We start from the raw sequence: 13,833 nt of genomic DNA, 5'->3' as shown, positions 1-13,833 counted from the left end.
TGGTGGCCGCCACATGCCGAGCAGCTGGCCACCACGCGCGGCCCTGCTCGGGCCTCCTAGGGTTCGCATGGGATGGGCACATACACAATGTTGGGGAGAGAAGCAAGGGAAAATGGTTGAAGGGATAAGAGGATAAAGGGTATTTTTATCTTTTCACTATATTACAAAGGGTTTTCTTGTTTTTTAAGTTTCTTAAATCTTTGATGCAGTTAACGGAGTCAATTCTAGAGGTGAACGGAGACTTCACAGTGAAACAGTAGAGGTAAAAATGCAAATTGAAAAAATAAGGGTAAAATCAAAATTAGTATTCAAAACAGAGGCAAGAAGACAATAATCCCCAAAAATAACTATTACTGGGACACAATTGGGCATTTTTAGAAATCATTTCCGTCAGTCTGTCACGAACTTCTCATGGCCGGCATACCGAACAAATTAATATACGCCCGTATCGTGCATGCCCAATACACTTGAAGGTCTACGGTTGAGAGAGTTTTCCTGTGATGCAGGTCATTCTGAACCAACCATCAAGCACGACCTTTTCCCTGTCGACCAGACAAGATACACGACGTCGACAGCCACATATGTGTACGCGTTTGCCTGTGGGCAGAAAAGGCATCCTAGGCGCTTGCTCCTAGCTACAATAGAATCAGGAACAAATAAAAGTGCCTGTGCACAGTGCTCAACCTTACAATAAAAAGATTTTTTTTAAAAAAAGTTACAATAAAAAAACTTGACTAGTATAAATATTTATCATATATATATATATATAATTGTACTGGTGTGTGTGTGTGTGTGTGTCATTAGGATTTATAAAATTCACTTGCCAGAGCCTATACCTATAAACGTGCGTGTTAGTTGATGCTCGAATAAAGGCTTGTGCGTCGAATAATTGGCAATAATTAATCTTTATTGCAATAACACTCATTGTAGACCAATTATTTTGGTATAATATATAACTTATAAGAAATATATCCTACACTTGAGTGAATAAATACTGGAATAAATATCTCTATCTGCACCATCTAGGCTCGTCGGATTTGGTGTCATTCTAGCAAGTATTCCCTCCGTCTCAAATTATTAGTTGTTTTGATTTTTCTAGATTTATAGTCTTTGCTATGTATCTACATATATATTATATCTAGATGCATAGGAAAACTTATGAATCTAGAAACCAAAATGAGTAATCATTTGGAACAGAGCGAGGGAGTAGATGGTTTGGTATGATGGTCAGATATGACAATTGTCAAGTGATGCTCCTTCTTGGTCCATAAGCATGGTTAGTGCATATTGCATTTAAAAAAATTGATGGCAATCAACGCCGAATAATGGTTTCACACTTTATTATTTATGGTGTGACAGAAATGACGATGAATTTTGCCTGCTTACGAATATCCAACTTTGCTTCGGTAGTTTGAGTCTTGGGTTTTTTGCAGGACGGGTAGTGCATCAAGAAAAAAAAAGTGCCGCAGGGTACAGCCAGTTCTGTCATGTGAAATCTGATACTCGATTCCACTTTAAGTTTCAATTAAATCTTTTGCCTTTTCTTTGAGGATTGCTACTCGTACCAAAGTGTTATGGTATACTATATTACAGGAAGGTTTTCACCGTCTCTCACATGAGCAAAGTAAAGTCAACTTCCCTTGCACTTATAGGTGTGTTTTTTTCATATTAACCAGTTTTTTCTTTGTAGTTGTTCCCCTGAAAACGGCACCTTTTATTTCATTAATATGGGGTTCTTGGTCTACCCGGAGCAACAAAGTATAGTGGTGAATCTCTTGATCCACGAAGCAAGGACACATAATAAGTGGGCTGCTGCACCAGGTTTGAACTCCATAGCTCGAAGCTTGGCATCAACAAGCAGCCAAGCAAGCATGGGCGGATCCAAAGGATGGTCCGGGTGGGCCACGACTCATCCTAAGAATTGGCATAATGGACAACTGCACATGAATGTCGTTTGGAGATGAAATGTTCAGAGTCCTGACTATAAATTTGCAATTGTTTGTACCTATTTATCTCCAAAAAATTGTTTGCATATATTTCTAGATGGGTAGGACATAGTATAGAAATAAAGGATGTTATAAATGTGATATTAAAAGAATTATCTTGTTGGACCACCCTAACTTTCAATTCTAGATTCCCCACTGCAAGCATGACCTATCTCGCCGATCTCTGACGATATAACAGCTACCTCTAGCGACAAATGACCTACGAAAATACCGATTCGAGATCAGGGAAGGGAGAGAATAGGGTGAGGAAAGTGCATGCTGAATTGCACTATGATGAATCACATTCTTAGCGGCGTGATTGCGAAGTGCGCCCTGCTGAGTTACTAAAAAACAGCAGCAACAGTAGCTTAAAGAGTTCTCTTTCTTTTAGTGAGAAACAAAAAACAGATACATATACTCACTCACATACATCCCCACACACACTCTCACACCTATGAAGATCTACGAGAGATGAACTTAAAATAGGATTGTTTTCCTCTAAAATACATTGAATGCTTATCTTCCTTTGCTTATTCTGTATTGGGGTTGGTAAGTTAAACTGGATAGCTATATGAGTGAAACAAAACAGCTTATTAATTTGTAGTAAAAATACAAAATCTCATTTCCTATGTACAAGAAAAAAAGTTCAAGTAAACATAAGCAGTGTAAACTCTTTACCTGATCTTGAGATTAATGAAGTTACTGCAAGTGTCTTACTATGAATGAAGTCACCACTCACCGAGCAAATAGTCGAAAATGCAGGCTCTGTTTAGTTCCCAAATTTTTTTTAAAGTACCAATCACATCGAGTCTTCGGACATATATATGGAATATTAAATGCAGTTAGAAAAAATAACTAATTACACAGTTTAACCATAAATGATGAGATGAATCTTTTAAGCCCAATTAGTCCATAATTAAATATTAATTGCTAAATAACAACAAAAGTGCTATAATTTCAAAATAAAAAAATTCCCAACTAAACAAGGCCTAAGGCAAAGCTTTGTTCACATAAGAATTTCCTACTGGCAGCCCACAATAAGGACATCTTCTTCACCGATCACTCACTAGGCACCAACCCATGACCAGGAGTATATCTCTCACTGGGCCATGGAGTGGAGGTCGCACTGGGCCCATATCCACCAGGAGCAGGGCATGCGTACCCCTGGCGGCGAGGAACCTCTCCATGGCGGCGATGACGCGCCTCCGATCCCGTGCGTGTGGCTCATCTGCTTGGCCGCGTTACTCCTGGCCACATCCACCAGCAAGCGCACCTGCCGCTCCTCCGCCGTCACCACCGTGTTCTGGATCACCGAGGTGGCGTCGTACGGATCGGTCACCATGTCCGGCAAGTTCATCACGGCATTCACATCACATTTCCTGATGCTGCGTGCAATTCCTATCTACTAGCAGCACAAGCAATGCGAGCAAAGGGAAATCGATGGATGGATCACAGGTCGCCATCACCAACCATGATGTGGTCACCGGCGATGATCTCGCTCGTGATGAGCTGCCGGTGACGGTGGCAGCCGAAGGTTAGGCACTTGTCGATCACATCCGTCATCCGAGGCATACTTGTGGGTCTCATGCCTATGATCTCCGTGGCAAATTTCTTCACCATAGCGGCGCCTCTGTGCTCCAGCAGGTACTGCACCCCGCAGTTCCCGAATCGGTCTGCAGACAGCATCCGAACAGACTCGATGATCTCCGCCGTCATGGCGTGATGGATCTCAGGGTTGCAGTACCCAAGCACTCTCTGCAGGGAACGTGATCAGCAAACACAAATGAACACGAATCAGCGAGTGATCAGCTGATGATCATAAGTAATGAAGATAACAGAAACTGGAACTGACAAATTAAAATAATCAATGAGCAACCTGAACAGCATGGCACCCACAAGGATGGGTGGATAGCATCTTGGCCTTGCCGGCGCCGTAGAGGCTCCGGAAGATGAACTTGATATGCTTGGATGGCGCATCACCCATCAGATGGCCGATGAATATCCTTTTGTAGGATTGTCGGCCATGGTTAACAATCTGATGGAAAATTAATCAATAGGTTAGAGGTTACTATGGGAGTTCAAGATCAATTTATGCCCTGCTGCTTCAGAATTCTAGTAAAAGAAGAAAAAAAAACATATGCACACATTGGATCAGAGTTGGAGAAACTTTAACCTTCTGGACTGCATGATTTCCAAACATGCAAACAGCGAGCGTGCGAACATAAGGCACAATTCCCTCGTAGACCATAATGATCTCTTCTGTTGTTGCCCCGTCGACCGCCTGCTGTATAAAGCGGCTCCCCTTGGCATCAGCACTGTATGAAGAAAAAATTACAGTAAGGAGCCTTGCGTATACATATTTTTTTCATTAATCACACGTTGATATTAGCTGCAAATCAAGGGTTTTTAAATTGTAAATGGTTTGCGTACCAGGAAGCAGCTACTTGGCCCCTAATGTGCTTGAGCCTGAAGGTAGTAGTGTGCACTGGAATGCCCATCTGCTTCTGAAGGAGCTGAACATGGTCATTGTCCGGTGCTCCTCCAAATTGCTGGACTTGAGAGGAACCATAAGAAACTTTTCCTGGAGCTCCAAAAGACTGAGCCCCTGAGAAAAGACCACTAGAACCGTACACAATGTTTTCTCCGTTGCTCATCTTGACCTGAGCAATAGATGACCTGGAGTCAAAAGGTCACCCATTGGATCAACCTGAGAGGAAATCAGGAAACAGCAAGGGCTCAGTACCGCTAGCGGTCGTTGCTTCTCCGCATCGCAAACTCTGAATCAAATCTGAAACTCGCCTGAGCTATAGAGGCGTATCGACTAAACCTAAGCAAAATGCGGCCGATTGATAAAATATCCAAGGTGTTTCAGACCCAACAGTGGGGCTGCCACACATTTTTTTTCATGTAAAAATAAATGAAAATAAATAGTTAGGATGAGCACACCCAGTCCGGTTTGTCTTCCGGAGCAAAACCAGCGCCCCTTACTCTACAGCCACGTGGGCTGGGCTTAGCCCAATGGGCCCAAGACGACCTAGATTTTCATTGGTCTAGTTAAGCCTTACTGAAAAAGGAAATCTCTTCTCCATACTATCGGAAATGGAAAATCTTATAGGTATATCATACCATATTTTGGATCTAAATTATTCCAGTGGGACTGATAGCTCCTCCACCTCATAGCTAAATCTATGATCCTCAGGGTAGGATAAAAACTTAGTATACGAGACCAAGATCATATCGCCAAACCTAGGGCACCTTTTATGGGGTGTCTATTCATCGCAGTTGTGATTGGAACTCATCCCATCGCAGCAGCGCCCCGCGCAGCCCTCCGGCTACTTCCCGACAGCGTCGCCACCTCTGGTCCGTCTCTGCCAATCACCCCATCCGACAACATCGAGCTCCTCGCCCTAGACCCAGCCCACTTGTTATCCCCGATCGTCAATGGCCAGCGGCATCCCTGTCGTCTTGCCGCGCCGCCCTCTCAACCCGCCTCCGCTGCCGGGCTTCCCTAACCCAACCCCTCTTCTAAGGTTGTCGGTGGCCACCGAACCTCGGCAACTCGACATCCCAAACTCCAGTCGCCGCTGCCCTCGACGAGGAAGATGAACAAGAGCGGCGGTGGCCTTCTGCGATGAGATGCCTCCCACCCACACGCGCGATAAATAGATTTGTCCCCTTTTATTGTATTAGTTCTCAACAAGCAGGATTAGAGATCACCACTCTCAGAAATGTACTTACAAATCCCCATCAAATTCAAGGTTCGGCCTTAGGGATACTGATTTAGGAGATAGTGATTTACCTTATGACGATCTTCAAGATGTTGCGGTGTTAAGCTAGATGGGTAGGAACATGCGTTCGTTGTATTACAAATCCCAGATCTAGTGGAGAGGCGCTGGCAAGGCAAAGAGAGATTATACATATATGCTAGGAAATACCAAGTATGATAATAGGAAAGTAATAAATCAAGCGATGTTACCTCAAACAAGAAACAAATCAGTCGATAAGCAGCAGGAGGAGGAGGAGGTCAATGATGGGTGGTGACTCGGGAGTAGGTAGGGGTGGCGGCGGAGAAAGGGAGGAGATGTGATTGATGGATGGGGAGTGAGCTCTTTATATAGGAAAAACCTAGGTCAAGGAAGTGGGTAGTATTGGGCCAAGCACATTTTGCAATGCCTGTGCTTGGGCTAAGGATTCTATTAGTTGGGCCTAGACCTATACTAACACGATTGACTCTGTTCGCTGTGCTGTGGCTGGTGGCTGGTGCTGATTTGTTGTGAGAGAAAAGTACTGCTGACTGGCTGTTAGCTGATGTCTGGTGCTGGTTTGGTGTGAGAGAAAAACAATGTTGGCTGATTGCAGCGAACATAGTGAATTTTGATCCAAACTGAATTTAGACCTGAGAGCAGCTCGGCTAATAGCCCAATACTATTGGATATCTTGGAAGGAAGTTTTGCTAGTGACCTTCAAATTGAATTTTATACTTGACACCATCTGGGCTGCACACAACTAGATGGCTTGAAAGGATGCTTGATGGTGTGGGTCATGGGTCTTTTGAAACATTGTGGTGATGTGCAACAAGCTATACATGATATGGTACAAACAAAATAATTAATAACTATTTTCTTTCAATAGCAGGCGATGTGCCCTTAAATAGCAAGATGTATACGACGACTACGTCAATCTATGTTAGTAGAGGCGAATCAGTGAATGTGCCTGCATTTGCACCGTGTTAAAAGAATTTGAAATTTGAAATACCGTTCAGTACTTCATTTCAAGATCTGCTAACCCGTCTCGCTCTCTTATGAAATTAAGCGTGTGCACGAATGTTTATAGGGTTGAGTGCACTTGCATCAATATTGTGTTTAAAAAAATGAAAGTTAAAATACAGCTCATAAACATACTCCACTCTTTTTTGAAAAGACACATGCCGCGCATGAAATCCAGCTGATGCCTTTGAGATTATACAACAAAACAATCTATCCACGCTAATCTAACATCATTTTCCGGTATTGACATGTAAAGATTTGTGCGAATAAGGGGGCACAAAACAGAACGAAACGTATTAAAAGTACCTTACACACTAGCACCTTTTATCCCTCTTTTGACAAATTAAGCTAAGCCAATTTACACGCTCGAAATTCCCCATATCAGAAACCGCATCACCATGATCTATCCCATCCCAACTGTATTGAATTGTTCATCAAATCGATCAACCGATCAACGCATCCAGATTTAGTTCACGATCCAAGAATCCAGCCATGCATGTCCATGCTTGCCAATTGCGCGCCATGTAAACCCCTCGTCTCTGTTGCATCTCGTGCGTACACATGCGCAGCGCTGATCGATCGCTGGGATTTTCATTTTCTTGGTTAATTACGCGGGTGTATGTGACGATGCGATCATCAGGAGCTAGCGTCGCCTAGGATGACGACGACGTCGAGTCGGCGGCGGGCTCGGGGTCCCGGATCTCGTCGATGCGCGCGATGACCGTCTTGAGCTCCCACCTCCGGTCGACGTCGGCGTCGCAGCATCCCAGGCCGACCTGGAGCAGCTTGACCATGTCGGCCTCGCAGCCCCGCGCCCCCGTGATGTCCTTGTCGAACACGTCGCCGGTGCGCTCCTCCGCGACGGCGGACTGCACCCAGCTGGCGAGGTCGCCGCCGCCCTGCCGCCCCTTGGTCTGGAGGTAGTTGGCCGGGAACTTGCCGGTGAGCACCTCGAGGATGAGGATGCCCAGGCTCCACACGTCGCTCTTCTTGGACGGCTTCCCCTGCGGCGCGGCGCACTCGGGCGCCTTGTACGCCACCATCACCTGCGCCGCGATGTGCGGCGTCACCACCGGCACCAGCGCGTAGTCCGACAGCACCGCCCCGAACGCCTCGTCGAGCAGCACGTTGGAGGACTTGAGGTGCCCGTGCGGCACCGTCAGCATCGGCAGCTCGTCGTAGAGGTGCGCCAGCCCCCGCGCCGCGCCCTTGATGATCCGCAGCCGCTTCCCCCAATCCAGCAACGACCCTCGGTTACCTGCAACCACATGGATCGATCGATTAATGAATCAGCCTGCAGCAAGTAATTAAGATCGCACGCAATGCGATGCAAAGCAATATGCAATGTACCATGGAGGAGCTGGGCGAGGCTGCCATTGACGATGTAGTCGGTGACGAGGAGCTTCTCCTCCTTCTTGTAGAGGTAGGCGACGAGGGGGAGGAGGTTGGGGTGGGCGAGGCGGCCGAGGCGGCGCATGTGCTCCGAGAAGTCCTCCCGGCCGACGCCGTTCATGTCCTTGAACCGCTTCACCACCACGGCGGGGCCCTCGCAGAGCGTCGCCTTGTACGAGGACCCGAAGGTGCCGCTGCCCAGCACCTCGGCCGACGCCCGGAGCAGGTCCTCGATCTCGAACCGGGTGCGGCCCTCCTGGATGAACACCAGCCGCCCGTGCTCGTCGCGCCGCTGCCGCTTCGCCGCCGCGGCGCCCGCGGCGCGCGGCTGGCTCGTGCTGGCGGCGTTCTCGATGTTGACGGCCGGCGCGGTGTTGAGCTTGGGGTTGGAGGGCGTCTGGTCGCCGACGCCGAGCGACTCGGCGGACGCGCGCCTCGGCTTCCTCCGCCGCCGGCCGAGCACGCCCGTGGCGATGCCGATCGCGCAGAGGAGCAGGCCGAGCACGATGAGCGCGATGGCGATCTTCATCATGGTCGGCATGCCGGACCTCGGCACCCCCAGGCCGTCGCACTCGGCGTCCAGCGGCTTGCCGCACAGGAACTTGTTGCCTGCAGTGCAGGTCGATCGCCAAGCATGCAGCAGGGTGAGGCAAGGATCGAGAGCACGACGGAGGGATAGATCAGAAGAGAACGGAGAGATCGCCAACCTGCGAACATGCTGGAATTGAAGCGGCTGAGCCCTGCTGGGATCGGGCCGGAGAGGTTGTTGTTGGAGACGTCGACGAACCTGAGCTCTGGCTGGGAGAAGTCGGGCAGGCAGCCCTCGAAGCGGTTGTTGGCGAGCGAGAGCTCGAGCAGCCGCGGCGAGGTGATGGACCCGGGCACGGGGCCGGAGAACTCGTTGAAGGCGAGGTGGAGCTTGCGGAGGCCGCGCATGGGCCGGAAGGTGCCCTCTGGGATGACGCCGGAGAGGCGGTTCCGAGAGAGGTATAGCATCTTGAGCACGCCGAGCGCGGACACGTTGGGGAACGCGCCGGTGAGGGCGTTGTCGGAGAGGCTGAGCGCGCGGAGGCCCGGGAGGACGGCGAGCGCGGCGAGGTCGGGCGCGGCGCCGGCGAGGCCGAGCCGCTCCAGCTGCAGGCCCTGGACGCTGCCGTTGCCGTGGCAGGAGACGCCGTACCAGGACGAGGCGTTGCCCTGGCACGGGCCCGGGGTGCCCCAGCTCCGGAGCGGGCCCGGCGGCGTGCCGTCCGGCCCGCGCAGCGTGTTCCGGAACGCGATCAGCACGTCGGCCTCCGCGCCCTGGGCCGCGGCGGGGCGCGGCGACAGGAGGGCGGCCGCGGCGGCGATGGTGACGGCGACGGCGAGGGCGGTGTGAATGTTGCCGGGCGGCCGCGGCCGCGCCATGGGGGAGCGCGCGGCCGAGCCGAGCTCGTCGTCCGGCGAGGCTGGTGGGTCGGTCGTTCACGCGCGCGGCGGCGGTCGGCTTGTCGAAGGCGTCGGGGCGGTGGCCGTGCGCAGCATGCACGCACGCACGCCCGGGCGCGTCGTCGTGGGAGGAGGCGAGGGCGAAGCTACGCGCACCGCGTGTGCATGGGTGAAGAAATGGGAGGGAGGGAGGAGGTGGCGGGGGAGGAAATGCGGTGAGGGGTTGCGAAGCCGGGTCGGGGAGGGGCCCCTAAGAATAGCCGGGAGAAGACGCCCGCAGCAGCGCCTCGCCCAGCTCAGACGTCTGTTGCTGCAGTTTCTCTGTGCTGTCATTCCATTCGCGGTTGGATTGGATGCGACTACGAGAGGGGGTTTTAAGGTCAGGCAACTTCGTGGTGCTCCAATTCTGAGCCATGTGATGCCTTGCCAGCAAGAAATGCCAGGTCGCAAGACACCTACCAACAACAACAACATTCTTGCCTGAACCTCCAAAGGTTGGCTGCCGCTTCAGAAAACACCATGGCTCATGGCTGGGCTACCTGAGCAGTTGAGCTGCAGCACGTCAATGATATTCAGATGAAGGCTGATAACACTATCACAAACAACACTTCATCGCAAACGCGATGGATCTGGCAACATCATGGGACTACTACACAGCTAGCTACTGTTTACCTCCAAATGCAAGGCCGAGCGATCGATCTCTCACCATCTGGAATTCGGGACGGAGGGGAAATGGAACAACCCCCCCCCCCCCCCCCCCCCCCCCCCAAGGCAACAGACGTGAGCATCTGGTCTCACCAGAGGCCGTGAGCAATGGCGATGCCAATGCGCCCAACAATCTCCGCTACAAATCCCCTGGGCTACAAGGTCAAACAGTGCCCCAATATTTACAAAGGTGAAGGGCGCAAAGAAACAAACTACAGTGCTGAAATCTTAAGCTACGTGATCTAATCCTCCCCAAAGGAAACCTGCATCTCATGCATCAGGTCATTCCAACGAAGTTCTCGAACCCATTTTCCTTGACCAGCTCAGTGAACTGGTTCAGGTAGCTGACAAGCCCGCCGAGCGATTTGATGAGCTCGTCGGCCTTTTGGCGGGTAGTCGCCATGGCATCGGGTGAAACTAAACCAGCATGAGCGTGGTTTTGGCCAGCGTCTTCATCAGTCTCGTGGTTCAGTATGGTGTGAATATGCTGCGCGTTCTCTTGTAACTTGATGGCCAGGTCCCATGCATTGTTTTGGCCTTTGTCAGGTTCGCTGTTTGTTCCCATCTCATGGCCTTCTGCCAAAACAGATCACAAATAAAGTAAGGCAGCAGCAGGATATGACAAGACAAAAGAAACACGAATACAAGCTGGCAGAACAAAGGGTCAATAGGAACTGCAAATTTACGCAATGGCTCATTGCAACGTCTATTATCATCCTATTCGCTGCCTAAATAACTATCAACCTGCTCGATATCAAGGTTACTATGTACACTCAATGCACATAAAATCAGGTCTTAGAGCAAACTCTGTCTGACACCATAGTGCATTTCTGTCTTCTTCGATGGTTGATTCTAATTTTCCACCAACATTGATAGATTTTACTGCATATTAATTATTATCTCATGAGAAAATGGAAAAGTAGTATTATGCTTCATTAGATGATAACTTCTTGTCTGTGTATGAAATGGTACTCATGCTAAAATTCCATCAGATAGAAATTCACGGAGATACTTAAAAACTTGATAGCTATAAATGTAATATAAATAGTTCTAGCGCTTGTAAGCGTAAGCGAGAAATGGTAGTCCAATCAACTTTACAGATGTGTAAATACTCTTCTTAATCAGAACAGATCATTTTCAGTCATCATGCCATTAAAACAAGAACATTCTTCATGGAACATTATGAGCTGACTACAGAAAATTGCTTGATGGCTAAGAGGACAAAGACAACAAGACACGAATAACTAAAGTATGGTATCTCAATATCAAAATAGATGAAGGGTAGCAAATCTAGTGAAAACCAGCTAAACATTGGGTAAAAAACAGGATGTAAGTTTTCATCTCTAGCCAATGTTTTTTTAGTTTGAGCTTGGATTTTGCACAGATACAGAACATGCTCTCCCCTATAGATAGTCTGTAAGTAAAATTCTTGAGAATTTTCAATAACTCTCATCCCTCAATTTCATGGTTTGTCAATATCCAGCAGGTATCTCTACATATTTCCCCGATATAAAATTCGGAAAACTATAATAGGTGAAGAAGTTGTAATGCAGGATCTATAGCCTGAGATAAGCCTGATGAACAGCTATGGAGTGAACCTTACAAGAAAGAAACACTATTGCAATCGCCTCCTCATTTCCTCAATAACTAGCAAACCAGGAATGTCATCTCTGAATTTCTCAGAAGTCTGTCAGCTTATGATTGTTTCCTAACATTATTATTGACGCATAATTCTGAAGCCAGAAAACCATATTTGGTCAATCACCGCATAGCAAATGCACCGCAAAAATCCCCTTGATTTTTGTGCCACATATTCTCCCATTTCAGGATTCATGCACACATTCTGCATCCATGGAATGCCACATCACTGCAGACTTGTAGAATCATCTATTTGTGACAGAAGTTTCACTACCAGACAATTCACAATCAAGTTTTAAGTATCGCCAACTTACTATGATCATAAGCACACAACTGCCAAATCGGAACATGAAATGCGAAAGGAGGTGATGAGTTGCATGTACCCAAGTCATTTGAAGCATCAGGATTGCCATCATCCACCTGCATTTCCTCCTGTTCCTCATTGTTGTCGTCGTCATCATCTTCTTCCTCCTCCTCCTTCTCCTCCTCTTTCACCGCCTCCACCGTTTCATCCTCCTGGACGTCATCTTCTCCAACCTCACGGTCGTCACCGCCGTCCTGCTCACCCACCTGAACGCTGGCACCCCCGCCAACCAATCCCTCCACCTCGTACCCGCCACCGCCACCGGCACCGCCAGCAGCGCCCGCGAGCAGCGCCTCCTCGACCCGTACGAGCGCGTCCATGGCCCCATACACCTCCACATCAAACTCCACCGGCAGCCCGGCCTTCCTCCGCGCCGCAGCGCCCATCTCCAAGTACCTCCCTCCCGTGCGCACCTCCCACCGCCGCACGGTTCCGTACTCGGCTACCAGCGCCTCCCACCGGCGGCGGCACTCTGCCGCCGCCCTCTTGCTCCCCCGCCGCCTCGCTGGCCCCTCGGAGGCGGCGAGGGCCTCGGCGACCATGGTCCGCTTCTGGAACGTGGAGACGGAGCGGGACCAGCCGTCGTCCACGGCGGCCACCTCGGCGACGAGCGCGAGCGTCTCCGCGGGCGTCCACTCCGGCGCGCCGCCCAAGCGGGTGCGGCGCGGGCTCGGGGGCGCGGGGCCCGGCGGGGTGGGCGTGGGCGTGGGCGTGGGCATGGGGCGGCGCTTGGCGCCCGCGGGAGAGGAGGCGGCGGCGGCGGGGGGCGGGTGGGTTTTGGGCGGGGAATGGTGGGCGGGGAGCGCCTGGACCAGTGGCGGCGGCGGGACGGCATTGGAGTGCGCCCGGAGCGCCTGGATGACGCACGGCTGGTCGGCCGCGGTGGGATCCATCGGGCCGGGCACGGCCAGGCGGCGGTGAGGCCGTCGAGGGTGGCGCGCCGGTGCCCGTGCCGCGAGGCGACACGCGGGGGTGGGGAGGAGCTCGAGACCCGAGCGAGTGCGCTCGCTGCTGCCGCGCGTGTGCTGTGGTGGTGCCGCGCGCGGCCAGTGGCAGCCAGGCAGTGGCGGCGTTCCTATCTACCGTTCGCTTAAAAGCTACGTATTTATCCAGTGCACGGAGACCAAGCAAGAGATGCGGACGATGCTGCTGCATTAAAACGGATTGTTTCGACTTCTCCCCACACGCCGCTGTAAAATAAATTCTCGACTCCTCACCAACGAAAGCAAAAACGTCAATCTCCCTCTGTCTCCTCGCTCCCTCGCGCAGCATCACAGCCTCGCGAAAATCGCGCGCGCCCGCTCCCTCGCGCCGGCAAGCTCAGAGGGAGCTAGAGATGGAGGCGCGCCTGCAAGATCAGGAGGATCTGCTGCCTCAGAAGAAGTACGATCTGCTGGACAGAAGGGTAAGGCTTATGCTACATTTTTGGTCCAATAGAAGTAGTAGCATATCATGCATGTACTAGATGAACTACAGTAGCATGCCCGTATGGGAGTATCATGCACGTACTAGATCTTATATTGATCCAATAGAAGTAGAATATACACATACATGA

General features: G+C 50.4%; 1 protein-coding gene and 1 pseudogene across 2 annotated transcripts; both read right to left on the bottom strand.

Moving 5' to 3' along the window:
- Positions 1-3,434: 3,434 nt before the first annotated feature.
- On the bottom strand, positions 3,435-9,469 carry LOC120651968 (annotated as a pseudogene).
- A 649-nt stretch (positions 9,470-10,118) lies between these two features.
- LOC120667355 (trihelix transcription factor ASR3-like) lies at positions 10,119-13,349 on the bottom strand. Of its 2 annotated transcripts, none has more exons than XM_039947531.1 (2): positions 12,298-13,349; positions 10,119-10,849 (listed from the first exon to the last, which is right to left on the bottom strand). In XM_039947531.1, exons 1-2 carry the CDS (start codon positions 13,169-13,171, stop codon positions 10,554-10,556), a joined length of 1,170 nt encoding a protein of 389 aa, XP_039803465.1. In that variant the 5' UTR covers positions 13,172-13,349; the 3' UTR covers positions 10,119-10,553. The 2 variants fall into 2 exon arrangements, with proteins under 2 accessions (XP_039803465.1, XP_039803406.1); XM_039947472.1 differs by having other exon boundaries at positions 10,138-10,852; positions 12,298-13,339.
- Between the last annotated feature and the right edge of the window lie 484 nt (positions 13,350-13,833).

This window comes from Panicum virgatum, chromosome 1K (assembly GCF_016808335.1).
Source record: "Panicum virgatum strain AP13 chromosome 1K, P.virgatum_v5, whole genome shotgun sequence".
NCBI classification, from domain to species: domain Eukaryota; kingdom Viridiplantae; phylum Streptophyta; class Magnoliopsida; order Poales; family Poaceae; genus Panicum; species Panicum virgatum.
The sequence above is the reverse complement of the archived record's forward strand: the minus strand, read 5'-3'. Positions and strand labels throughout refer to the sequence as shown.

Bases quoted from the DNA above. Each gene is read 5' to 3' on its own strand.
- LOC120667355 (XM_039947472.1), bottom strand. From the start codon at position 13,171: ATGGATCCCACCGCGGCCGACCAGCCGTGCGTCATCCAGGCGCTCCGG. The intron at 10,853-12,297 runs GTACATGCAACT...CTGTTTTGGCAG, and splicing joins TGATGCTTCAAATGACTTGG to AAGGCCATGAGATGGGAACA.